This window comes from Hippocampus guttulatus, chromosome 12, assembly GCF_054856545.1.
Source record: "Hippocampus guttulatus isolate MCC_2025c chromosome 12, RoL_Hgut_1.0, whole genome shotgun sequence".
NCBI classification, from domain to species: Eukaryota; Metazoa; Chordata; class Actinopteri; order Syngnathiformes; family Syngnathidae; genus Hippocampus; species Hippocampus guttulatus.
Window position 1 is genome coordinate 7,213,927 of NC_141272.1, and position 24,824 is coordinate 7,238,750.

At 41.2% G+C, this 24,824-nt stretch overlaps 1 protein-coding gene across 2 annotated transcripts in view; it reads right to left on the reverse strand.

Annotated features, from left to right (window-relative positions):
* Positions 1 to 2,673: 2,673 nt before the first annotated feature.
* Positions 2,674 to 24,824, reverse strand: part of hip1 (huntingtin interacting protein 1) — a 32,542-nt gene continuing 10,391 nt past the window's right edge. The window contains exons 2-31 of one of the 2 annotated variants that reach the window (XM_086125561.1): positions 21,592 to 21,655; positions 20,285 to 20,427; positions 20,046 to 20,102; positions 19,170 to 19,250; positions 18,693 to 18,769; positions 17,504 to 17,565; positions 15,772 to 15,912; positions 15,134 to 15,191; positions 14,948 to 15,023; positions 14,233 to 14,376; positions 13,859 to 13,956; positions 13,266 to 13,338; positions 12,947 to 13,130; positions 12,422 to 12,510; positions 12,227 to 12,343; positions 11,888 to 11,989; positions 10,977 to 11,171; positions 10,140 to 10,287; positions 9,971 to 10,057; positions 9,753 to 9,860; positions 9,074 to 9,210; positions 8,868 to 8,978; positions 8,669 to 8,727; positions 8,151 to 8,244; positions 6,318 to 6,418; positions 6,127 to 6,232; positions 5,902 to 6,025; positions 5,696 to 5,757; positions 5,074 to 5,191; positions 2,674 to 4,670 (exon numbers count right to left, since the gene is read on the reverse strand). In XM_086125561.1, the coding sequence (XP_085981687.1) occupies positions 4,660 to 4,670; positions 5,074 to 5,191; positions 5,696 to 5,757; positions 5,902 to 6,025; positions 6,127 to 6,232; positions 6,318 to 6,418; positions 8,151 to 8,244; positions 8,669 to 8,727; positions 8,868 to 8,978; positions 9,074 to 9,210; positions 9,753 to 9,860; positions 9,971 to 10,057; positions 10,140 to 10,287; positions 10,977 to 11,171; positions 11,888 to 11,989; positions 12,227 to 12,343; positions 12,422 to 12,510; positions 12,947 to 13,130; positions 13,266 to 13,338; positions 13,859 to 13,956; positions 14,233 to 14,376; positions 14,948 to 15,023; positions 15,134 to 15,191; positions 15,772 to 15,912; positions 17,504 to 17,565; positions 18,693 to 18,769; positions 19,170 to 19,250; positions 20,046 to 20,102; positions 20,285 to 20,427; positions 21,592 to 21,655 (3,027 nt within the window). In that variant the 3' untranslated portion in view covers positions 2,674 to 4,659. Of the gene's footprint in view, positions 4,671 to 5,073; positions 5,192 to 5,695; positions 5,758 to 5,901; positions 6,026 to 6,126; positions 6,233 to 6,317; positions 6,419 to 8,150; positions 8,245 to 8,668; positions 8,728 to 8,867; positions 9,211 to 9,752; positions 9,861 to 9,970; positions 10,058 to 10,139; positions 10,288 to 10,976; positions 11,172 to 11,887; positions 11,990 to 12,226; positions 12,344 to 12,421; positions 12,511 to 12,946; positions 13,131 to 13,265; positions 13,339 to 13,858; positions 13,957 to 14,232; positions 14,377 to 14,947; positions 15,024 to 15,133; positions 15,192 to 15,771; positions 15,913 to 17,503; positions 17,566 to 18,692; positions 18,770 to 19,169; positions 19,251 to 20,045; positions 20,103 to 20,284; positions 20,428 to 21,591; positions 21,656 to 24,824 lie in introns of those variants that run through there. The other variant, XM_086125563.1, reaches the window with a different exon arrangement.

Sequence of the window (24,824 nt, forward strand, 5' to 3'; positions counted from 1 at the left end):
GCTGTTTTATTTCAAATCCGCTGTTTTAGTGGCTAAAGGCAAATGAAAATGCTGCCAACTGCCCAAATACTTTGTGACCTACAGGACTGTAACTCGATGTGGTGGTTTGGAGCCCTGTGATCACAGCCACTCTTTGTGAACTTTCCTGCCCAGTGATTAAAGGTCCCAATTATCAAGTGGGATGTTTGCCTGTACAGCACCAGCACAGTAAACAGGGCTGCTGTTGTGTCACATGGGTAATGTGGTGGGTGGTGCCTGGGAGAAAGACAAACTGATCTATTTATAGTCTCTGCAGTCCTAAACTGGGCTACCGAACAGCAGCTCCCCTCGGAAGAACCACTGAAATAAACAAATGCTTCTGCTTCTCTTTGGGTTTGGGGGGTGAGGCAGCCACTCATTCATATTTTATAAACAGGACTTTGAGCTTTACTCATATACGCAGAATCAAGAGGCAGTTGCATTCAGGTCAAGCAAAGCATACAGCCGCACTAATAAACACAGTAATACAAGGTCGACAGCGTCAGTCAGAGTGTCAACCAAAAAGTTTGAGAGACATTTTTTTGGTTGATGTTCAGTGTGAAGTGTTTGACAGGACAGTGGATGACTATGGGAGCATGGCTTGAAAATTATTGCCAGGGGACTGCTGGTCAAAAAGTAGTCCGAATGGCTGAAAAGTTAAGAGCCTTTTACGGCATGTTGCATTTCTCGCTTGTGTTTAACATCCAGACACACAGATGTCGATTGAGCCAAGTTTATTTGCCTTTAAAAATCTGCCTGAAATTGAAGGCTAACCACAGCACGACGGTGAATGAACAACCCTAAAAGATAACATTGATCCTGAAGATTTCAGTAATCCAACCAGTGTTTCCAGATTACACAACACTTGAGCAGAAGGAAGCCCACAAAATTGATCTGCATCTTGAGTTTATAACCCCACAAGCACTTAAAACGAGTCGATGCTTTTAGAGGGGAACTAACTGCACTCCTAAAGATCAATAAAGGTGCATTAGAATTTGGCTCTGCTTTTGAACACTCGCATTTGCGAGTGGAATTACGTCATTTCAAACACGATGAAGCAGTCATCATCACGAGGTCCCTGAGAATTGTATTCTGACTTGTTCAATAAAGATTATTTAAAAAAATCATCACGAGGTTCCTCGTCGCTTGACAGATATCAAATAAACTCCCAGTGGCGGGCCGTGCATTTCAACCTTAGGCCTTCAGTGACGTCACATACATGACAACAATCCAGTATAGGCTCGTCAAGCAGCACTTAATTTCAGGAGCATTTAAAACCATCAAGTATGCATTCACAATTAAGAGCAGGAAACTAAATTTATAGATATTGTCAAAAATAAAAAGATGATTTAAAAATACTAAATAAAATGCCACCCAAATTACGCTGTGTGATCTTAAACAAGTCTGTCCAATAAATTGCACAATGTCGAAGTTTCATATAAGACACCAACCAAACAATAACAAAACAAACTATTCTTTGAAAATCAAGTTAACAGATCATTTGCATTTTGAGAATAGGCTATACAACAGCAAATAACTGACGATTTTGAGCAGCTGAGATTGAACGAACTTTAGTGCACGTAGGTGACTACAATGCGCCATTATAAATTGCAGGTGAGCAGATGTATTTGATACATTTTTGTATCTTTGTCATTTTATTTCGTTACCATTAATTTAATACTAACGAAATTAAATTACAAGAAGAAATGCAAAATAAAATTCATTTACTCACCAATGTAGTGCCTGGTCACTGAGCTGCACATCCACGCGAGTGTCCCCAAACGTTTTTAAACGCACCGTAGTTTGTAAGTGCCCAGCCGTGCTCTGATGTTTCCTTGCTGCCTTGGTAAAACAACTTAAATGGGTAGATCCAGTGTTGCTCCAAAAACCAAATTGGTCCGTTGCAAGCAATAGGCATTCCCAGCAGTACAGTTTTCAGCGTTTCTCAGAGGCTGTGAGCCACGGGTACCGTTCATAATTGCTCGTCTGAAAATGACGGACAAACCCTTTTCCTTGCTGGGACAGGCTAGCTAGCGCAGGAGCTGGGCAACATCTTCGCACAATATCCAGCTTTTCGTGGAAGGTCCGTTTTGAAAATTGTGTGGAAAGTAGTTCCGCAACGTCTTCTTCTTCGGCCATGTTGGGTTAAAATGCAGTGATAGCTCCCTCTAGCAGGCGCTAATCCAATCACCGAACGCGCACATCCAGTCTCGACGTAAGGCATTCTAGCTGGCCCCCGGTGCGCAGACTCGTGATCTGTTTGGCTATTGCAACCTGACTGTGCCCGTTCATTTTCAGCTCTCAGGGGCCTGCTCTGTTTAATCTGAAGGCCCCGAGCAAGTTTAATTTACCTGGCAACACAAGCTATCTGAAATATGATTGGTTAAAACTCTACCATAATAAATAAGTTATTTATCGAGTGGCTTTCAAAATAACCTTGAAAGCGACTAAGTGGAAATAATATGACGTAAATAATACAGAGAATAATTTTGTTTACATATTTATGAAAATAAAATGACATGAATTAAATTTATGTTATTGTATGAATGTTTAGGCCAGCAGAGAAGGCCTTGCTGGCCCTGAGGGTCCGCCACTGTAAACTCCCCAAAACTAATGTTGACCAAACATTCAACTAAAAACCAGACACACCCACAATTGTATTAACAAGTTGAAATATTTATTTTTAAAAACTGAAAAAATAAAAAGAAACCCACCAACATAGTTTTAGTACACGATACAAAGACACATGTCAATGTCGCTAGGTGAGTGAGTAGTTTCTTTAACTACAATGTGAGGCAGTTTGAAAGGCTGGTTGAGCTGGTACGTCGGACCCGAGACAGGTTAATAAGACCGTTTGGACAAAAATACAAGCGTTTATTATTCAAAGTGTGTTTCCGCTCACCTCCAAAGACAGATGAATCGTCTCCATTCATCCCCTTCTGAAAATATTCCCTCTAAAACAAGTCTGTGGTGTGACGTGACAGATGACCACACCTAAACAAGTACAGTATTGAACACAAGGAGCAACAGCACTGCCGTTAACATTTGCCTAATCCTTAACTGGCCTTGCCTTATTCAACAGTGACTTTAACTAAAAACTACATCATCTGCTCCATGCAGATGTCGAAGAATTATCTAATCCACAACCTTTCATGCTCAAATTAGGATTGAAAACGAACAAAGATCATCCATTTCACCACAACACGGTCACGAGCCTCTCTCTTGAATAACCCCCCCTCCCCTCCCCAAATGACGTCGATTGGTTTAGGCCTGCACCGCTTTGCATTAGTCTATTTAAATGAAATGACGGCCGACTCAATGAGAGACAAATATTGATGCGGCTGAAAGTCAGTGAGCTCATATGATAGAGAAAGTTGACAATTTTACAGATTTGTGGTATGCGGAAAGCTAAGGACACACGCTGCAGTGTAGTATCCTAGCAGGAAATACACATCCAAAAATGTATTTAAAGAGTAACAGGTAGGAAGAAGTTGTTTGGGGACTATCCCCCTCCCCCGGTTTAGTTAAAATGGTATAACCCAAGAGGCAAGGTGCGGCTTGTCACTGTATTCACCAGTTGCCATTCATGCTACTAAAGCATCAGTCAAACCCCATCATGACTTGTGTCATTATTAAACCAAACAGAAGTGTGTAGTTGTATGATGTTCCGATTTTAAAAACAGATGGACTTTGATCTCCAACGCTACTATGTGTTGTTGACGCTTGAGTTTGGCAAAAAGAAAAAAAAATCTCAAATAAGAGGCAGCTTTATCAAAACAAACATGCACTTGTTTACGGAATGAATCTCTGCAGAATCGCTAGACAGAAAAGGTGGCAGGGAAAAAAATCCCCTTCTCCTAGCAGTTACTATAACTAGTACTGTAAAATGTCCATTAATCGCTTTTTCTTTTTGGCGTGCTGCTACTTCTGACTTGTGATAATTTAGAGTCAGTGATGTGAGGCCCTCCTCCTTGCCAGTTTGGAACAGTTTTCTATGGAAGTGACTATTCAAAAAAAAAAAAAAAAAAGAAAAAGAAAAGAGATTGAAGTTCAGCATGATTTAACAGTCAGGTTTGTTCCAAAGGTGAAAGAAAGTCCAGTGAAGCGCTGTGGACTTAACAAGGAGTGACAACTGTCAAACTGACCAATGGCTCCTCCGGCTGGTTAGCAAACTCCATTATGAGAGTCCTCTTTGTTCCACTGATGTGATTTGTGAGCTCCGATCTCAATCTTGCTGTTTCGAGATGTGGAACTTGTGCTCATCATGTCTTGGATGCGACCTTTTCAGGTGGGTGTGTTTGTTACAAATGTGAAGCAAGGAGCACAGGTAATAAATAACCGATAAATTGCTCTATACGCCCCCAAAGACACACACACATGCACACGCACACACTCTTTGAGCAGTAGGCATGACGTTATGAAGTCGGGTCGACCTTCCATCTGAGTCTCGTTCCTCGTGGCTGAGCCCATGGCGCCCGCCGTCTCCGTAGAAGACTCCAGACATGGGTGTGAGATTAAGCACCGTTTCATTTGGCTTGAACAACAAACAAAGAGGGCAGAAAAACTAGCGAGACAGAGATGGAGAAGGGTGTATAAATACTATTTTTTTCCAGGCAAAGGCCATGACGGAGATACGTGCGGTCAACCTGAGCCTGCAGGAGGGGGAGAAAACAGCATTTTAAGTCTCTTTTACAGTATTTTTTTAACTGCTATTCAAAAGAAAATGGCTGACTTTTATTGGTTAACTCATTCACTCCCAAAGACGTATTTAAACGTCTTTTCAGACTTGGTCCTGAATTGGCTGGTACTGAATGAGTTAATTGTCATACGTATTTCTATTTGTTATTACAACAAAAGTATTGTTGTTTTTATGGTTTTTTTTCCCTTTCATTAAAAGCATAGTATTAACAATTACATCCACGTGTGTACATCATTTTGGTTTAGCGGTGTGACATGACATAATTTGTATAGTAAACGCCCAATGTTCCTTGGCCCAATTAACATTAGGAAACACTGCCTTAGAAGTTCCACCGTGTATGAGTGGTCTGCCCTCACCCTCCTCGTCGGCCCCCCAGCCCTCTGCTACCCCCGCCAGCTCGTAGTGTTTCTTCCTCAGCTCCCCGAGACGCTCGCGCTCCTTCTGCAGACGCGCCTCCAGCTCCAACACCAGAACCTGCACAAAACACGCGCGGACCAAAGGGGAGGACAGACACACTCTTGTCACGTTTCCCCTCGCAAACAGTGGAAAACCTTCTGATTGCTAAGTATTTAAATGCTCACCTAAAAAAACAACCCCCCGCCCACCAAAAAAAGACCGATCAGTGGCTCAGTGCAGTTGAGAAACATAAAACGTATTTACTCAAGCTTGGTTCCTGTAAATACGCTTAATGCACTCTTCCAATAGCAGTTCCTGATTTAATGTTTGTGTGCGCTTGTGCGACAAAGGTCCAGCTACTTTTGTTTTCCTTTCACTCACTGGGGTAGAGGGGGCCGGGGGGGGGGGGGGGGGGGGGAGCCTCGGACACACTCCTTTACTATTTGTCTAGCTTTAAGTTCAACTTCCCGCTGGTTGAAAAACAATCAAGTGTCAAATGTGGAACAATGAGTACATTCCTAAACAGGTCTGCTTATCGTTTGACTGTTGCTTGGTGCGTGCATGATGCGTGTTGCTGCCAACCTGGGCGTCCATCTCTTGTCGCTTGATCTGTGTGAGCGTCATGCTGGAGAAGTCCATTGTATCTGTACCGCAATCAGGACCAAAAAAAAAAAAATAAGGTTTGTATGTAGTACCAACAATAAAACTTGTAACTACTTAAGGTTAGGCTCTCAATATTGTTCATTCTGTATCTAAAAACAGCCCACGAGACGCTGAAATGTACTTACCTTTGTCTTCAATTTGGGACTTTCCAGACTTGGTGGAGGCCACAACGGTGGCAGTAGCCTGCGTGACGCCTCGGGATGCCTGCTGTAGTCGGTGCAAGTTGGCACTGTCTTTGTCCGCTTTAACCTGGCGAGGACAGCACAGATAAACACGGAGCATATTTCGAATACCACATCCAGTGGCGATGAAATAATACGATTTAACGTTTGATTGCACTCGAGACTCACTTTTGAAGCAGCAACAAGTTGCGCCGTACTGGCCGCAATTTCACGGGAACACACCATCAATTCCTCAAACTTCCCTTTGCCCTGCACCACAAGATCAGCCGCATCCCTGAGATGAAACATTGTGAAGCACACTGTTGAGATCAGCGGTTCATTCATTCAGAACTAATTTCATGAGAAGTTCAGGTACTTACACCATGACAGTGGCGCCCCATCCAACCGCCTTCGAAGCAGAAATCAAGCCCTCCGTCCAACGGGAATTCTTGGCATAAAATTCCTTAGTGGATGCTGCACCCTGGTGGACAAATGAGAAATTTTAACCAAATCAAGGGGGGGAAAACTAAGCACGGCTGCCAACTGGCACTAGCCGCTTGATCTTAAATTTGTTTCAAGAATTTGTTAGCAAATAAAATTTGACCTCATGAGCTTTCTGCATTAATGAGTAGAATCTTTATATTTTATAATTCAGAGTGACATTGGAATAATCACATGCTAGTGTAGCTCAATAAATGAGACTAAATAAACATCAGAGAATTGGTGACTTGTTTCAGTGGTTCAATTCAAAAACTAATGAAACAGATACAAAAAATGCTTTCCAAAAGGCAGATTCCTACCTATATTTAAAAAAAAAAACAATTGGACACTTCCTTGTTAATGTTCAAATTTATTGAGACGGTAAATTTAGGGGTTTTTGTTCGCTGTAAGCTATAATAATCAAAATCATACAAAATAAAATCAGCACTATTTTACTTTGCGTGGAGTGAATCAACATATTGAGTTCCAATTTTTGAATTGAACCATTGAAATGAATGACGCCTTCCATGATAATCCAATTCATTGACATGCACACGTATGTGCCTGACACGTGTTAGTACATAAAAAAATGGGGGGGAGGGGGGGCAGTGTAGACCACTAGTTTATAGTGCTGAGTTGTACAACAGGGCAACAAATTCAAATTTGACTCAAATTCACACAAAAAATTTGTGTGTGTGTGGGGGGGATGAAAATATTAACAGTATTGTGCATTTTACTCTCTTCCGACAGAATTAAGATGATATTCCACCAGAAAATTTACACTCAGCAAAAGTATATTCAAAGACAAGATATATTACTGTTATTGAAAAGCAACTGGACTGGAAGGTTAATATCAGTGCCAACTGGCACTAGCCGCTTGATCTTAAATTTGTTTCAAGAATTTGTTAGCAAATAAAATTTGACCTCATGAGCTTTCTGCATTAATGAGTAGAATCTTTATATTTTATAATTCAGAGTGACATTGGAATAATCACATGCTAGTGTAGCTCAATAAATGAGACTAAATAAACATCAGAGAATTGGTGACTTGTTTCAGTGGTTCAATTCAAAAACTAATGAAACAGATACAAAAAATGCTTTCCAAAAGGCAGATTCCTACCTATATTTAAAAAAAAAAACAATTGGACACTTCCTTGTTAATGTTCAAATTTATTGAGACGGTAAATTTAGGGGTTTTTGTTCGCTGTAAGCTATAATAATCAAAATCATACAAAATAAAATCAGCACTATTTTACTTTGCGTGGAGTGAATCAACATATTGAGTTCCAATTTTTGAATTGAACCATTGAAATGAATGACGCCTTCCATGATAATCCAATTCATTGACATGCACACGTATGTGCCTGACACGTGTTAGTACATAAAAAAATGGGGGGGAGGGGGGGCAGTGTAGACCACTAGTTTATAGTGCTGAGTTGTACAACAGGGCAACAAATTCAAATTTGACTCAAATTCACACAAAAAATTTGTGTGTGTGTGGGGGGGATGAAAATATTAACAGTATTGTGCATTTTACTCTCTTCCGACAGAATTAAGATGATATTCCACCAGAAAATTTACACTCAGCAAAAGTATATTCAAAGACAAGATATATTACTGTTATTGAAAAGCAACTGGACTGGAAGGTTAATATCAGATGAGTAAAAAAAAAAAAAAACATCTATCAGTCAAACACACTTCCAAACCTGGAGACAAAGATCAACAGAACGTACCCTGCCACTCTCAACAATATCCCTTTGCAGATCTTTGGAGGACAGAACAAGTGCCTTGATGGCCGCCATCAGATCCGTGCACGAAGCTAAGATCCTGCAAAGTGGCGCACGCACACACACACAAACACATTTACATAAGCACGCATTAAATGTGCCACACATCATATCATATCATATACAACACTCAGGCACAGAGTGCATTGCACCCCCCCCCCCAAAAAAATAAAACCCCAACAAACAAAAAATGTGTTTTGATTTTTACGTGTGCCGAAACATGATATGGTAAACAAGCAATCACATTCTGGAGAAGTTTTGTGGTCAAAGTTGTGAAATACGTCTCCTTTTATCCCTCCATTTTGGATACCGCTTTTCTTCAGGCGAGAGGCGGGGTACACCGTGGACTGGTCGCTACTCAGTTGCAGAGTGTTATTATTATTATTCTTAATCAAAATAACATATGAAATTAAGACTCTAACATAAATTAATCCAAACGTGAAACAGAGGTTTGATTTTATTACCTCTCATTGACCTCCATCTTGATGCCTGTATCAACTGCTCGAGACTTGTTGAGCATTTCCTATGGGAGGACACAGAGAAGAACTTTCTCAAGTCAGTATGAGTGCATCGTGAAACTGGTGGCTATTAATTCCCATGCTAAAAGAAGTGCATGCTTGTTTTGCGTAGTTGCGAGACTAAACATATAAAACACATCCACACCTCTATTCTTGCAGCAGCCGATTCCACAGCTGCAGATGTGGCCGCCATTTCCTGCTCCACAAGATCTCCCAGCTCGCCTTGCTGCAGTTCCAGACGCCGAGGACGCAGTTTCTGAATTCATGATGGAAGACAACACAAGGCAGAGTTTTCATTCTTGTGGCCATTGTTCACGAGCACACAAGGACAGCATTTAGACAGGTAACGACCTCGGCGGAGGCCATTATGGCCTGGAGAGCCTCCTTCAGCTTGCAGTTATCTGCTGTTGTTATGTCTTCTTTCGTCTTCATGTGGCCCAGCAAAAGCAGGGCCTCAGTGCCACATGCCTTCACGCTTTCTAAAAGCACTGTTACAGGGTACACTTATTACAACCAAAATCACTGTTGGCATTTTAACATTTGGCTACCAAAAAGAACACAATGGAGCGGCAGCAGTGGTTCATTTGCATGACAGGCAGTCCCTATAAAATCAAGTGGGTTCAAACAGAGAGCAGATGCTCAAGGGGGAGTTTGCACATTTAACTCTTGTTAGTAGTTTTAAGAACGCATACTCCTCATCTTAAGTGTGAAGAGATGAAGAAGTTACTTTATGCAAGAACTGAACTCATTCATGTATAATTACCATCAGGTAGATACTAATAATACACATCATAATCACTCCTCTCTCTCTATTGGATATAAATTATGACATGTGACATGCATCATCCATCCATCCATATTCAACACTGCTAATCGAACCATGGATTTTGTTTCATAGATAGGCATTTCTAAATGTTGGATGTCGTGACCCCACAAAGCAACTCTAATCTCAAAAGTAGCCTACAACAATCTACAGACGAATGCACTGTATCTTGTTTTGCAAAACCGGTACACCAAGTCAACAGCTTACCATCAGCCTGCTCTACAGGCACCATGTGAGAGGTTGCACTGCCCTGAACAATGGCGTCACCCACAAGGTGGCCACATTGGGTCACCACTTTAAGCAACTGAGACACACCTGTGTAATAATAAAGGAACACAAAAGATAATTAATCTCAATTCCCCGTGGTCTTTGCATACAGGAAGTATGCTGTTAAAGACAGCATTCAATATTAACAGGCTGCTTACCTGTGTCATCAGCTAGAAAGGCGTCTCTGGCAGGATGGAGCTGCACCACACAGTCTAAGGACGCTTGACATCTGGATGCCAGGTAGTCTGCGGAGGTCGGCATTATTGGCCATTAGACACACGTCCTCACACTAATGAGTGCCTCACAGCGGAGGGAGATAACAGCAACCTGCTGAGCTAGTGCAAGTGATGTGGGCTGGGTCATCGATCTGGGCCAGTGAGTCTTGGATGATCTTTTCTGCCTCTTCAACAGCTCCCTGCAGACTGGACCAGCGGGCCGCTACGAGCTGGATCTCTAATGCCTGCTCCCTGCTCTCCTACGGACACACAAGCTTCCATCACTTTGGGCTGGACGATATGACCTCTCCAATTTGTTTCACAAATTCCAAAACAAGTTCCCCCACCTTGCCCCCCTCCATTTCTGGAATTTGCTATATTCCTCATGATTTCAAACAACCCTGGAAAAAGCTTTTTCCCCATGATACATTTTTTGACTGCAGGACTTATACTCCGGAGGCACCTTTAAGTAAAAAATACGGTATTTGATCTTGTGTACACCAAGGCTGAAATGGAAAACATGCGGCTGTCATCAGAGAAAGCACAGTGAAGACTAAAAGCCTTTTACATCAATTCATTTAGATGAAAAGTATCTCCGAAAAGGGATCCAAATCAACAACTCAATTCGGTAACTAGACCTAATGTAGACAATGATGTTTGTGATCATGGCTCATGATGAAAGTTAATATATTGCTTGGTGTTAGTGAATACGTATTTATAAACGGTATGTTTTTTCAGTAAATTAAACGGGTAGGAATTGCAAAACGCGTCACATTCTCAAAAATGTTAATAAAACTTGCGGCCTTCATAAGAGAGTCCATGAAGGCATTTTAATGAACACGATAAATGAATACATCAATTTCGTTATGGCTGACACACAAATAAAGAACTAGAACTGCATACATAGCTGGGCCCTGTTGATTTGTTTGCCAAGTGTTTGACCTTTCACCTTGTCATTGAGCTGATTTTGCAGGGCTTCGGCTGTCTTCACACCACACTCCCTCTCACTGGCCAACGAACTCCGGACACGCTCAAGCTCCTCCCCTTGAACGGCCAGCTCGGTTTCCACTTTGGACAAGGACTCAACGAGTTCCGCTTTCTGAGATTCCATGGCAGCTACTTGAGTGCCGAGTGTCTCATTGGACTGCCAAACAATAAAAAATAAAAAAAATAAACGATGTGTTCCAGAATAGACGAAAAATCATAAAACAATGTGATTAGATGGGAAGTCTTGATCAAGACAATATGAGGCTGTGGGAATGCTGTACTTTATGATACAAGTGACCTCCGGTTATAAACACAGATTGCAACACCACTGCTTTTTCATAGTTTGTGGCTTGGCACGTAGTCTCCGAGGAGCGCTGAGTGGCGGTCAAGTCCACAATCAAACAAGGAGTGGGAAGCCATGGTTGTGAAACTTGGCAAAACGAACTATGACGACAGAGTGAAGTTTCATCAGATCCTGCATGTTGGAAGCTTGTCTGTTCCTTTGGGGCCTTGTGAACACGGTTTGGAACTCGCTGGAATGAGCTCACTAAAAATATGGAAGTGACTTACACCATGAATAAATGGTCAGATGTTGACTGGAGGGGAAGTAAAAACTGGCATAGAGGCATAACATAATGAGAGCTGTGACAAAGAAGGGAAACAAGCAGGCTTGTCACAAGAATACATTTTTTAGGACGATATATTTTCTCACAAACTATCACGATAAAGAATAGTATCATTAATGTTTTTTCCATGTCATTGATATAAAAACAGTAATCTTTTGAGTCGGCATGCATTGCTTTGAAAGATTCTGACAGAAGTTGAAAAAGACAGTAAGTTGTTTTTGAGGTGTAATGAAGAACAACAACAGACCTGTTGAGAAGAGGCCATTGTGGTCTTAAGGGAATCCAGCTCAGCCGTGCAGGACACCAGCTCTCTCTGCAATTCTTCCATGTGCTCCCGCTGCGCTCGTTCCTGGGTTAATGAAATGCCACATTTCTTTAGATCAGTGAAGGAAGACACACAAACCGATTTTTCAATGATAATTTTCAGATTCACACTGTTAAGTGGCATTGGATAATTTGTGCGGTACACCTGATGATCCCTCACAGCACAGTGATTAGAAAACGCTGCTGAAGATAAGTTACACAAGCCAATTTATGAACTTTATGAACCAATTTAAAAAAAAAAAAAGCTGACTTTGATGCCCACCTGTCTGTCAGCACAATCTTGGGCAGACTTCACCTTGTCCTGCATTTCTTTCCTCACTGCATCAATTTCATCCTGAGCTGCCCGAGCTACCGTCACCTGCCGGGTCACCTCTGCATTCTGCACCGACACAGAAACGTACACTTAGGGTGATAACGAGAAGGGTTCTTCAATATGAAGAAAGGTGTTTCTTCTTACCTTCCTCAGCAATTCAGCATGGCCTTGTACCAGCTCGCTGTACTTCTCCTTCAGCTTAGTATAGCGCTGCTCATTGGCCTGAGCTTTTTCTGCAAAAGAATGTATGGAAATATTAATTACATTAGCCACCAATTTATAGGGACCATGACCTATTGTTTTCACAAGTGTGGAAACAAATTACATAATGCAGCCGTTTTTTTAGTTGGAGTACATATATGTACACGTTAAATGCACAGACCAATTCTTGCACAAAGCAAGACAAGGAAATTGAATAATATACCGTACTTTGTAGAATTGCTATATGAGCCTCTGCTTTAATACCTGGTACTATGCTCTCTGATAAACTGTTTCTAGGTGTCCTTTCTAGATACAGTATTTTGTATCTTATTTAGAAACCTTATTTGACATCTTCACCGATACGGCCATGTGTCTAACATAAAACAGTACTTCATTTGCCAACAGTTCAGAGCTATTTTGGCCAGTTTAACATTTTCTTCCACACAACCAGGTCATAAAATGACTTACTCTCTATCTCCGTCAGACTTCGCTGCTCTTTCACCGTGTCCTCTCTGACCTTCCTGAGGTCGTCAAGCTCAGCCTTCAGGAACTCACTCTCTCCTGCTGCCTGTAGCCTCAGGTGGCTCTGCTCCGCTAGCTCTGCCTCCAGTTCATTGACACGGCCCCTCAAGGTCTGACATAATCGTCCATTCTGGCAGATGGAGAGAGTGAGTCGGGGGGAAAAATGTAATTATATTTGCTTGATGAGAGGAATTATGAGCAAATTCATTGATCGTGCTCTTGGATTAAATTAGGATTTGGGGGAAACTCGTTTTTTCCTTTTTACCTCCAGTCGGAATGATTCCAACTCATCCTTAAGGGCCTGGATCTCCCTTGTCAGCTGTTCAATCAGTCGGTCTCTGGCGGATCGAGGAAGACAGAGCAATGCAATCAAAACCTCCAACTATATTTCTTTCTAAATTTGGGTTTTACATTGAGATTGCAGTCATCCTCAATTAAATCAATGTACAAAAAGCTTTGGTCAGCTGTAAAGACGTAGTATTTCAGGCATACAGGTAATTAGCTTACACTGGCCTAGTGCCCAAATCGCAAAGTATTCATTCAGTTCAGGTCAAAGTTATGCGTTTAAAATCTTGTGCTGGGTTTATCTGCCAAGTCAGATTGACAATAAAAATAATAATGCGCTTCACATTTTTAGGTAAAAAAAAAAAGTACATTTTAAAATTCAAGGAATGATAGTTACAATATATTGGCATTAAAAACTGCTATTTTGGTAATTATTAATGCTGTTAATTTAGGGCACCTGTGGTATAAATGCTGGTCGGACGCATTTACCAAGTACTGTATCCATCTTCAGCTATGCTTAACTAGAGGATTTGACCAAATGAAATTTTATTTCACAGAGCCTTCAAGTCATACTTATCGTCCTTGCGCATGCCATTCTGATTGTTGAAGTTGAAGGGGTCAATTGCAGCCGAGGTGCCAAACATGTCATCAAATTTGGTCTCCACCGGAGCCTAAGGAGTCAAAACAACAAAATATAAAAAGGTAAATTCCAAAGTACTAGATTTAAAACAGAAATGTGAATACATTCTGCTGTTTGCAGAATCAATTTTCCGACTAAAGATTTCTATTAACATCAAGTATTAAATTCCCATCCGAAAACAACATACATAGCTGTGGGTTCAAAATGTCATTGATGACTTCGGTCTCCGTTGCTATTATTGGGTCACTATTGCGTAACTTTAAAGTCTATTCAGTCAGCACGATTCAGACACTTATCCTGTATTTACCGCAAGGACGGGGAGGTCTGTGTCCACCAGGTCATCAGTTTCCACCATGTGTTCTGACTCTGGGGAAGACGACTCGGCCGGGATCACGACCACAGGGCTGATGTGCTCCGACAGGGCAGACGCACGCAGGAAGTTTGGAGGATTCTGCGAGGAAACGTTTCATCCGCTTAAAAACTTTAAAAGACAGAAAGCAAATTGCACAGTCGCGCTAGCAAACGTTTAAGGACATGTGCTCCCTTTAGTGGAAGGATTCGTCCCTTTTTAACACAAAGTGCAAAAAGAACTTTTAGATAAATGTCCAAAACTATGAATAGACTTTATGCTGGAAATGGATTAAACTCCTTGTTAATCTGAAACGACCATCAAATAGAGGGGTAAGAGATGGATGTGTTTAGTAGACCTTTTGGACAGACCTTTTCATTTATTAATCAGTCGGAGATGGACTCAACTCATTAGCTCCCGCTGAATCACTTTTGAACAATTCTAAGCCTGAAATGAGAAAAGTTTGGCGAAAGGCCTTCTCTGGTCCAGCATGATTGCAAGGTTCATAATAGAATGTTGTATGAATTTTATGGTGAAAAACCCAGACAGAACCCTGACCTCAACCCCACCAAACACATTGAAAATGAAATACGAGGGGACATGTCACTGTACTGTAACACTGTAATGGCCATGTGTTAGAATGAATCCTATGGAGATTTAGGTCAATCATCACCTCAGGCAACTGTGGGATCTGAATCAACCGCTTGAAGTACTGCAAGTTACTGGAGCGATAAAACAGACTCTTCAACCTGCAATAAAACAAATTTGAAGAGAGGAAGAACGGGGTTGTCAGCACTTAGTTGTGTGCATGCGGTGATGGCGTGACCGGCAAGGTTTGGCCACCATTGGCCATTCATACTTTTTAAACTGTTCCTGGAAGCGATCTCGGTGGCCTTGGAGAGTGTCAGCTGGAAGGCCTGCAGAACGAAAATACACACAAGGCAGTTAACCCATCAAACCGTCAAATTACAGATAATATTTCCTTCAGGTTGTCAGATTAGAAGACGTTCAGAAAATAGTGAGAGAATTTAATGGAGCTGATTCAGATAAAAACAATCCACAGTTTTCAGAAATAACATCAAGCCAGAACATTTTCACAAATTTAAATTTGTATTTTCTCGTTCTTTCAAATCCTGTTGTACAACCACAGATGATTCCACATTTGCTTTTGCGTTTTTGTGCATCAAAGAGGCCTCATTGGCCTCTTCACCAAATTTTCATACGCTCATGTTTGTTGCACTGGACTGACTGACTTTTCCGATTTCTTAAATGTTTGCTCCACAGTAAGATTTATAATTGAAAAGGACTACTTGTTTTACATTCTAAATATTTTACTTACTTTAAATCGCCAAGATTGTTATATTTTAAAAAGTACGGTATTTAAACATTTCCATTTTCAGTGAGTATTAAATTAAAAAAGAGAACCACAACAATATATAAGTGAATAAATCAAGTTGTTTTTTTTTAAACTGAGCAGCAGAGTTGTGTCTTACTCACATGAGTGCAGCTTAAATAGCAACTTGACTGTGTAGTCGTACAGGTGGCTGCAGTCCAAAATGACTTGTATGAGCGGAGCCAGACGACATTGGCCTGCAGCAGTCACTGACACTGACCGGGACATATCCAGCGAGCTGAATACTGGGACACAGACACACAGACAGCTCCAATTGATTTTGAAATTTATCTCAACTTTGTTATTCCTTTTTCATAGCCCGTATACTACTGTTTTTTGTTGTTGTTATTTGCACCCCGAAAAGGAAGTAAACCCAGATCTGAGGCTGAAAGCAGACATTTAGCATTGTTTATGCACTTGAATGATCAATGTAATACATACTATATAGATGGGTAACAAAACACACCTGTCAGCAACATGTTTCAATACTTTTCCTCTCGGTGGATTCAAAAGAGAGGTACTACCTTATAAGTTGTGTATTTGATTCAGATGTAAATATATGAAGATAAATACACAGAAAGTGTTGATCTCTTGAAAAAATAAGTTCTAACTATTGAAGGAGGGTGTATTTGTGGCAAAAATTAGGGAATGATAAGAGAATTTTTTTGGGGGGGGGGGGGCAATTTTACTCCCACAGAACTTGTATTCCCCCATTATACTGAAAACCCCCCGTCAAAGAATCTTTTCAGAATCAAAACAATGTCACTTGCTTAGTATATGACGCAGTACTGAGACTTCTGGTTTTTTTCTGTCATAAAGTAAGGGTCATTACGTGATGCTATTTTTCTAAGGAGGTGCCAGGTATTCCTGTTTGGTTTGACTCATTACAGAGTCCTGCCTCTCCAAAAACGTAGGGAAAAGAATCTAAAAGAGAGGCCGCCCCAATCTCAACAGAAGTGTGTGTGTCTCTCAGTCTCCCTAAATCATTAAACATATTTTGTCCATTATCAACAAAGCCAAGCCATGTGAATCTTGTAGAGGTGTGGTTTTCTGACTGACCCAAACAATCTTTTAAATTATTATTATTATTAGTAGTATTTAAAAAAAAAACATCACAGATTTAATTTTTTTTCTCTCTCAAAAACGCAGACACGTTAGCCTTGCCTCTTGAACCCTGAAAGATGAAACACTCTGGAAATAGATACAACTGAGAGCGAAGGTCTGAGCTACACTCTTCAGCCTGGTGGATAGCATATTAAACTAAAAATGGAGCAGAACGAATGAAACATGACAAATCTCACAAGAGCGTTGGCGAGTTGTAGTGAAGATTTATGTGAAAAATCTCTTTCCACAGTGATAATAATGGTGAACGTTAATGAAGGAACATGCCTTAAATAAGTCTGCCATTCGAAAAGCAGCCACATAAGGAGAAAAGGTTTCAGAAACCCCTTTCAAAAGCGCCCCAAATAAAAGTGAATTGTGTGAAAATACTCTGCACAGGATGCAGACTGAAGGCCATGATAAAAAGAAACAAGAATGTAATTTCCTTCGATTCATTCATGAGTGGAGGAGAGCAGCTTTTGGAGCATTTCCTTTCAGCACAACAGCCTATTTTTAGCCATGTGTCCATATACTGTGAGACACAAGCACCTATGATGACTCACCCTGACAACAAAAGAGTCTGTCTGTAACCACTCAATCAGACGCATCGCTGGTCTGATGGTAAAAGTGTCTATCTAGTTTTGTACAGCACCTCCTGTCTGCCCAAGCATGAACTTTGCGCGCAAGTGAAAGTGTGTTCACAGCTGATGATCCCATCAGTCCAAAACACCTTACCGCCAAGGAAGAGGTTGAGTTGACACTCCAGGTAATCAAACATCTCGACAGTTAATTGAAAGCTGCGGGAGCAGACACAAAAAGGAACACATTTCACACACCTTTGGCAAAATGTAACATTGCTATTCTGCTATTTTCATCGGAAATAATATGTACGACAATGCATCTGGTTAACCTCAGAAGCCCAAGAGTTTGCACCCACGGCTACAGTCCTAAGTCATTTGAGCTTGAAAGGTTTTTTTTCTTTTCTGGGAGGCAAATGACGTCGGTCGGAGCAAAACTGACGTTGCCAAGCATGTTCAAGTCATCCGTTTCAACCACAAAGGTTGAGTGTATTACAAATGCATAACACAAATATTGAATCACAAGCATCTGCCTGTTACATGCGTGGGACGCACTTCAGTGAATTGGAGAAAACCGAACAGGAAGCCGTCTTAAAAAGTCCTTCATTAAAGCAAATAGTTCTCGCTAAGTTAGAAGGGCATTCACCTGGCAAAGTACACATCCAGACTTGGATATTTATTTATTTTATACTGGAAGGATTTATCCGGAAGCGCGTCACAGACGGCACCTTGTGTGCGCAGTCAGAGGGTCAAAGAGGTGTTCCAAGCGCCTTCACTTTATCCCCCCCACCCCCATCCCGCTGTCCCTAAAGTACCGGTAGGAGCGTGGAAACATGCACTCAGGCTAATGCCGACAGATGACTTTTTTACCGGCACACACTGAAAAGTTGGCAGTTTCTGCAAGCATATACCAAGAGCAAAAACGGGACAAAATTTAAGATCAATCCACTAACATCCTCTGCTTCCGAGTTCATAAAGTTATTTATGTTTTCTTTGGCTTCGTTTCGCACAGTTGTATAAACACAATTGGGCAGGTGTCAGTCATGACAAACCCAAATCGAAAAGGTTCATGACAATAATCAGAACATTGCATCGGCCGAATCGGTATTCAAAGGGTATTTGCTGTTTTTTTTTTTTATTGTTAAGTGTTACTATTATTAGCATGACAATCACCTCAGCTAGAACGGCTTGCATATTGTAGTTTTATAATGGCAAATATTTGACATGAATCATATTTCCATTCACACATATAGAGAACATTTGAACAAATCAAAGGTCAAAAGGCTTTTTGACATTTATCTTTCAGGTTACGCTGCATAAATGAAGTGGCAGCTCGCCTGACTTACAAATTGTTGACGTCATTCTCTCCTGCCTCTTCAAGTTGTCTGTTCGACATCTGCAGGTTGCCGGGGAAGCGAGGGTTCTGAACGAGAAGACAACACAAGAAAGGTGGAAGCTCAAATATCATGATGAGTGGCACGCCATGGGCTATCTGTGAGACACATATGACTGAATCCCTGTTATTGTTCGTTATTGAAAGGGAATCATGTTTGAATTTAACTCTTTCCTCTACCTCGTCACATTGGTATAGGGTACTGCAAAAAAATGTAGCTACAATCATGAATTTCTGTTTATCTACGACTCGGCTCAGTTGTCCCATAAAAAGAAGCGTCATTTAAAGATATTTGAGAAGCCATTTGTATCACAGCCGCAATCTTCACCCAAGGCCCCGCAGGGAAACGATGGCAATAAAAAAAGACTTCGGGCAAGGATAATGAACGATGACGGAGCTTTGCTGGGTTTTATAGGCCACGCCAACTCACTTTGATGTGAAACTCCATTTTGGTGATGATCAGTTTGAGGTAGATGCTGCAGAGCTTCCCATAGCCTTCACTTAGGTGACCCTGTAGGCACAAGAGGCTGAATCACGAAAGGAGACAAACATTTGGAGACATGTCCACGTGTGGAAACACTACCTCCTATTTTTGGCCTGCAATTTGGCTGCTTAAAGAACACAAGGAAATTTGAGATGACACATGGGCCCGGGGCGGTGTTTAATTAAGATTCAAAGTCTGACCAGCTTCCTCTTGTGGAGCAGAGCTATAACGAAATTATGTCAAAGTATTTCCTCTTCACGCTTTATTGATACAGTTAACTTTGGAATTACACCCTGCAGGCAACTTCTGCCCCACTTCAACTTTTTGCCCTTGTGGTCACAACGCAGGAAGTGTCAACGCTCCAAAACGATTTTTTTAAATGTATTTTTGGTTTCAGACTTTGGATTTACCTTTTTCAGGTCCTCTTCCATCATAATCGATTTTTTTGCCCAATGCTTTGTGCATAACCTATGTCAAAATTTATCTGTGACACGGTTTAAGGTTCACATCTACTGCATGCAGTTTGTTGTTTGCATGCAATAGCCTTTGAAAGGGAAAAGCATGCAAAAACAACCAGATCTGAATTTGGCACTGGTGTGACATAGTATTGTGCCTCATTCAAATATATATACTGTATATATACACACACACACACACACACAGAATATATATAAAAAATTGAAAGAATGGGACCTTTAAAGATGCAAACAGCATTTTTACCTCACGCCACATATTTTCTGCTCATGTTTAAATAATCATTTGACAAAGTCAGCAGTAGCTGCATGCTGTGATGGCAAGAGACTGTCGTGTGTGCTTCCTTACCCACATCCTGCTCATGTCCGTCAAATCAGCCTTATTCCTCATAGAGTCCTTGATCACCTGAAACGGTGGCAACAGCCACAGAGGAAATTAGGGAAGGAAAAAAAAAACATTCCGAGTTTACACAAATAAAAAGGGTGACGACGTATAATTGGAGAGGCGAGTGGGGGCAATAATACCGGCCGATAAAATTCATCGTGGAAAATGTAGTGGTGGAAAGAAGTGATGATGTCTTTACGTACGTTTGAATGGCCATCTCGTAATAATTTGTGGAAGACGTGGCAGAACTTCCAGCAAAGGACTGCGTTGCTCGAGAGAGGAAGCCGGTTGACCGCTGCCCAGAAAGTGTGGGCACCTTTCTCATGATGAGTCCCCAAAATGCAGGGTGACACAGTCAAGGAGCATCATTTTACAAAGTGCAAAATAATTTCTCACAAATGTAACAGCAGCAATGTTCAATTCGACACCTGGAGATGATAGATATATGATGGCGCCATCCATAGCAGCATCTAAGGCTCATGATAGCTAAGTCCAACTAGGACTAAGCCTGATATAAAAACCGGGTGGAACCCTACAGCTCAGCAGAATATCGCTTAACCTATCTATGACCAGCAGTTTGAATTGTCACTGCTGCTCGGGTCACTAAAGGGTGAAGTGCAAAGTATTCTAGCACTAACTGCTACGTAGGTTGGACACTGCGGCCTACCAAGCAGCAGAGTTTCCCATCAGCACGAACCACCCCAGAGAGCATTGGCATCATAACTTCTGCGCTTTGTTGTGCTTTGCAGACTGCACTGATGCAGTAATTCTTTACCATTATCAGAATTGTCGGCATCTAACAGGTTTTTTTTTCCCCTGACAATTGTGAATGCAGAAGAAACCCTGTCTATGTACAGACAATGATTTGTTGTTTACGATGATACTAATGCAGCGTGTTATACCGGAGACAAATTCCTTGTGTGTTCTACATACTTGGCCAATAAAGATGATTCTGATTCTGATACTGTACATTGTACACGCCATGCCTAGCTTTAGGCTGTTTATTGTACAATGTTTTTAAGGTAAAGCAATCTTTCTCAATGTTTGAACTGCTAATAAATGTTTTGAGATCATAGTGGTATTTTTTTTTAATGGTTTAAAATATCAATGCAGGCAATTATAATCATTTTCAGGGTGAGGGGGATCAATTATTTGTTTAGGGCACAGCACAAAGTTTAATAAACAGAAAATAGCTCTGGGCGACAATCCAACAACTTTCATTTTGTCCTTCTGTCCACCCAAACAGACAACATAAATATCCATTTCGCTAACTTTAATTTCAAGCAGCTTGATATGATTATCACTGAAATAAAGAACTGCACTGACTGTCTCGCCTCATATTTTGTATCCCACGGGATTAAATTAGTTTCAGCATAGATGAGGCTACCCTCTGTTTGTTGTTTTTATCTTGCACTAACATAACCTCATCTAGCGAGCAACTATGTCACATGGGAATCACAAACACACACACAAACACACACTTGTGCATGCGCACAAAATATGAGGATATTCCTGGCGTGCTTCTCTTTGACAGCAACCTCCTGTGTGTTGATGGCCTTGTTGATGCTGACTGCCTGTGAGGAAGAGGAACAAAATGGGAAACCAGCCAAAGTATACATATTCCAAAACTTTCATTTCACAATATGACACACTTGTAGTTTTCAGAAAAGTGCTTTGCCCTTTTTAATGAGAAAATGAGAGTCAGTGAAGATGAACTGAAGGTGATTGACCTATTTTCTGTTGAGTTGGTATTCAAGACAGCAGCTGAGAGGCCCACTGAGCTCTTTTCTGCATTCGATGATCATGTTAGGCTGACAACAAATAGTCTAAGCGTATGAGACCGTTAAACTGACTCCATTGTACAGTGCAGTACAGTGACAGTCTAAAACAGGGGGTGTCAAACACATTTTTGTCGCGGGCCATATTGTAGTTACTGTTTCCCTTGGAGGGCCGTTATGACATAAATAAGTCAAGAATAGAAGGTTAATTCAACTATTGTTTAACTTACTGTAATGAGGGTTTGGCCACAAGAAAATGCTTAGAATATCTCTCTTCTTCATTACATATGAGAATTTGAAATTTGGCACAGATTTGAGCAAACACCGTGGAAGTTGACATGTTTGATTTGCTTTCGCGGGCCTCGTAAAATGATGTGGGGGGGGGGGGGGGGGGGGGCCAGATTTTGCCCCCGGGCAATGAGTTTGACACCTGTAGTCTAAGCTAAGATATTAACTCCAATACCAGAAGGGGTAGCTTATTAACATCACTGTAAATTCTGTTGATATGCAATCTCCTTTGGGAGGCACCTCACACCCACACACAATTGCAAATCAGTTCTGTCCTCCAGTGGTTGTGGATGTGACAAGTAGGGGAGGAAAAACTGTACGTGTTCCTGTTTGCACCCGGGTTTTACAATGCATTACGCTTGCGGTGCTGAGCCCACAGATACTGGATACTTCTATGCAAGCTCCTGGCCTCCTGTCAGGAAATCGTTGAGGGTGGGCTGTTAGTCTGCCAGGTCTGGTACTGGTGTATGCGTTGCAAAGTTGCAAAAAAAAAAACAGGAAATAAAATTAATCACACATATTAACCTGATGGATAAATGATGTTTTTAAAGACTATGCAAAATTTTAACTCATTCGATCCTAGCCATTTTGACTGGAGCAAACCCCTCAACATGCCACTCCACAACTGCACCCATGCACCTTCCCCCTCTACTTCTACTTGTTCTGCAGCATGATCCTGGCTGATCCTTTAACACACACTGCCACCAGCTGGACAGATTTTAAATGATTTACGATGCAGACAAGCCTGATGATGCTTAGACAGAGGCTGCGTCAGACGGTTCTACACACTATGGTGCAAAAAAAAAATAAAATAAAAAGAAAAAAGGAAATGACGTATCAATACGTCATGGGTAGGCGGAAGTTGCGGGTTTTTAAAACGTATTTATACGTCATGGGGATTGCATGAGTTAAGATGAGTAAATCACAAATGGCATTCTGTCGATTTACATTTAGTTGGTGGATGACAGTCGAGGTCAAGTGAGCACGGGAGGCCTGTTTTATAATCTCGCTTCCCACAGATGTCCTGTGTCTGTTTGTGCCAGTATGCAAGCAGTCAGGAGAGGAAGTAAACAAGAATGGGGAGGAGCAAGCCCAGTGCCTCATCCATCAACAAATACCTTCTGTTATTATTTGATCTTGGATGTATTTTCCACGCGTTACAATTCTGAAGACATTTTCGACCCCCCCCCCCCCCCCACCCACACCCCCCATTTAAAATCCCACGGTATCCCACTGCAATTGCTCCCCACAAGTGGATGACCCAGTTAGTCCACAGTGACACTTTGTACTTGGGGGTTGAAAGAGAGAGGCAGCTGCCCAGGACTACTTAAATTGGCTGAAGAGGCTGACTGGCATCAATAGTCAATTAGCTCCTTACATTGAAACAGACGGTCTTGACTGACAAATCCAAGTGCAGAAAAGAGAGGAGGGAAAAAAACAGTCTGAGATGAGTTGTAGTTTTTGATGACAAAGATTTAACCTGGTTAACTCATCCATCTATACTTTCTTTTTTTAAGACTTCCAACATGCCTCCATTTTATTCCTTTTACACTTGAAAACGTATAACTCAAGAATTACACAAATGATATACCAGTGACTTTCTCAGTGACCGTCATATATTTTAGAATATTTTGTAGAATTGAGAACGGATGTCAAGATTTTCAGGGTCACGGCATGCAAGACAAAGAATGTTGTGTGCTGTGGATTCATTAGTTAGGTGATAGGTCTCCTGCATTCATGACATCTTTGATCAATAATCCATCAATTTCCAACGCATCCTTCATAGAGAGACAGGGATCAGGACTTCATCCCCGCCTAACAAGAACCCCTTTGGATGTCTGACATTATGCACATTAGGAACTACAGTATCATTAGACAATGTAGAGAACTTGTTGAATACTCTACGCAGGCCCCAAGTGAGTAATTAGCACATTCTTGCGGTTTCCTGCTGGGCTGGCTCGCTATACCGTACATGCTGCTCGGGATAGCTCTTCCAGCTTTCCTCCGGCCTGTGTAAAATCAGCAAATGTGTGTTCAAGACATTTGAATCCAACTATCACCGTATAAGTGCACTAATAACACACACTGGCAGGCCAATATATGAAAAACAGTATATTACTGACTGCACTACCTTTGTTACTAAGGGTGTCACCAAGTGAATATAATTTCATGCCAAAAGTAGCAATAATTCACAAGCGTTACTTGTAATGGCAACAAAGCATGATGGGAAAGCCTCCACCAATAACTGTTGCTGTGTGGCAATCAGAAAGTTAGTCAGTTTACTAACTAGTCCACCGGAAGTGGTGTCCACAGATTTCAAAATAAGAGCACTTGCAGGAAGAGCAGTGTTAGCTGCCTTCATCTCAGAGTTTGATAAAACTGCCTGGTTAAGTGTAAAATGATTTATAAAATTGTCCTCTGGGTAATGTCTAGATAAGTGGAAAGATAAATAAGTGCAGTTAATATGGTTAAAAGTGCCTTTTTTCCCTGCAAGTGACTCATTGTGAAATTGTGACTACCATTTCAAACCATAGGAAATTAATGCCCTCCAGTACTGATGATTGTGGAAAAATAACAGCTCACTTGAATATTTTAAGTTGATGTTGAATCCCAAAAAACACTGTGAGTTTAAAGACAGTGGAAAATTGAATTAAATGAAATGGAAAATTTGGAAATC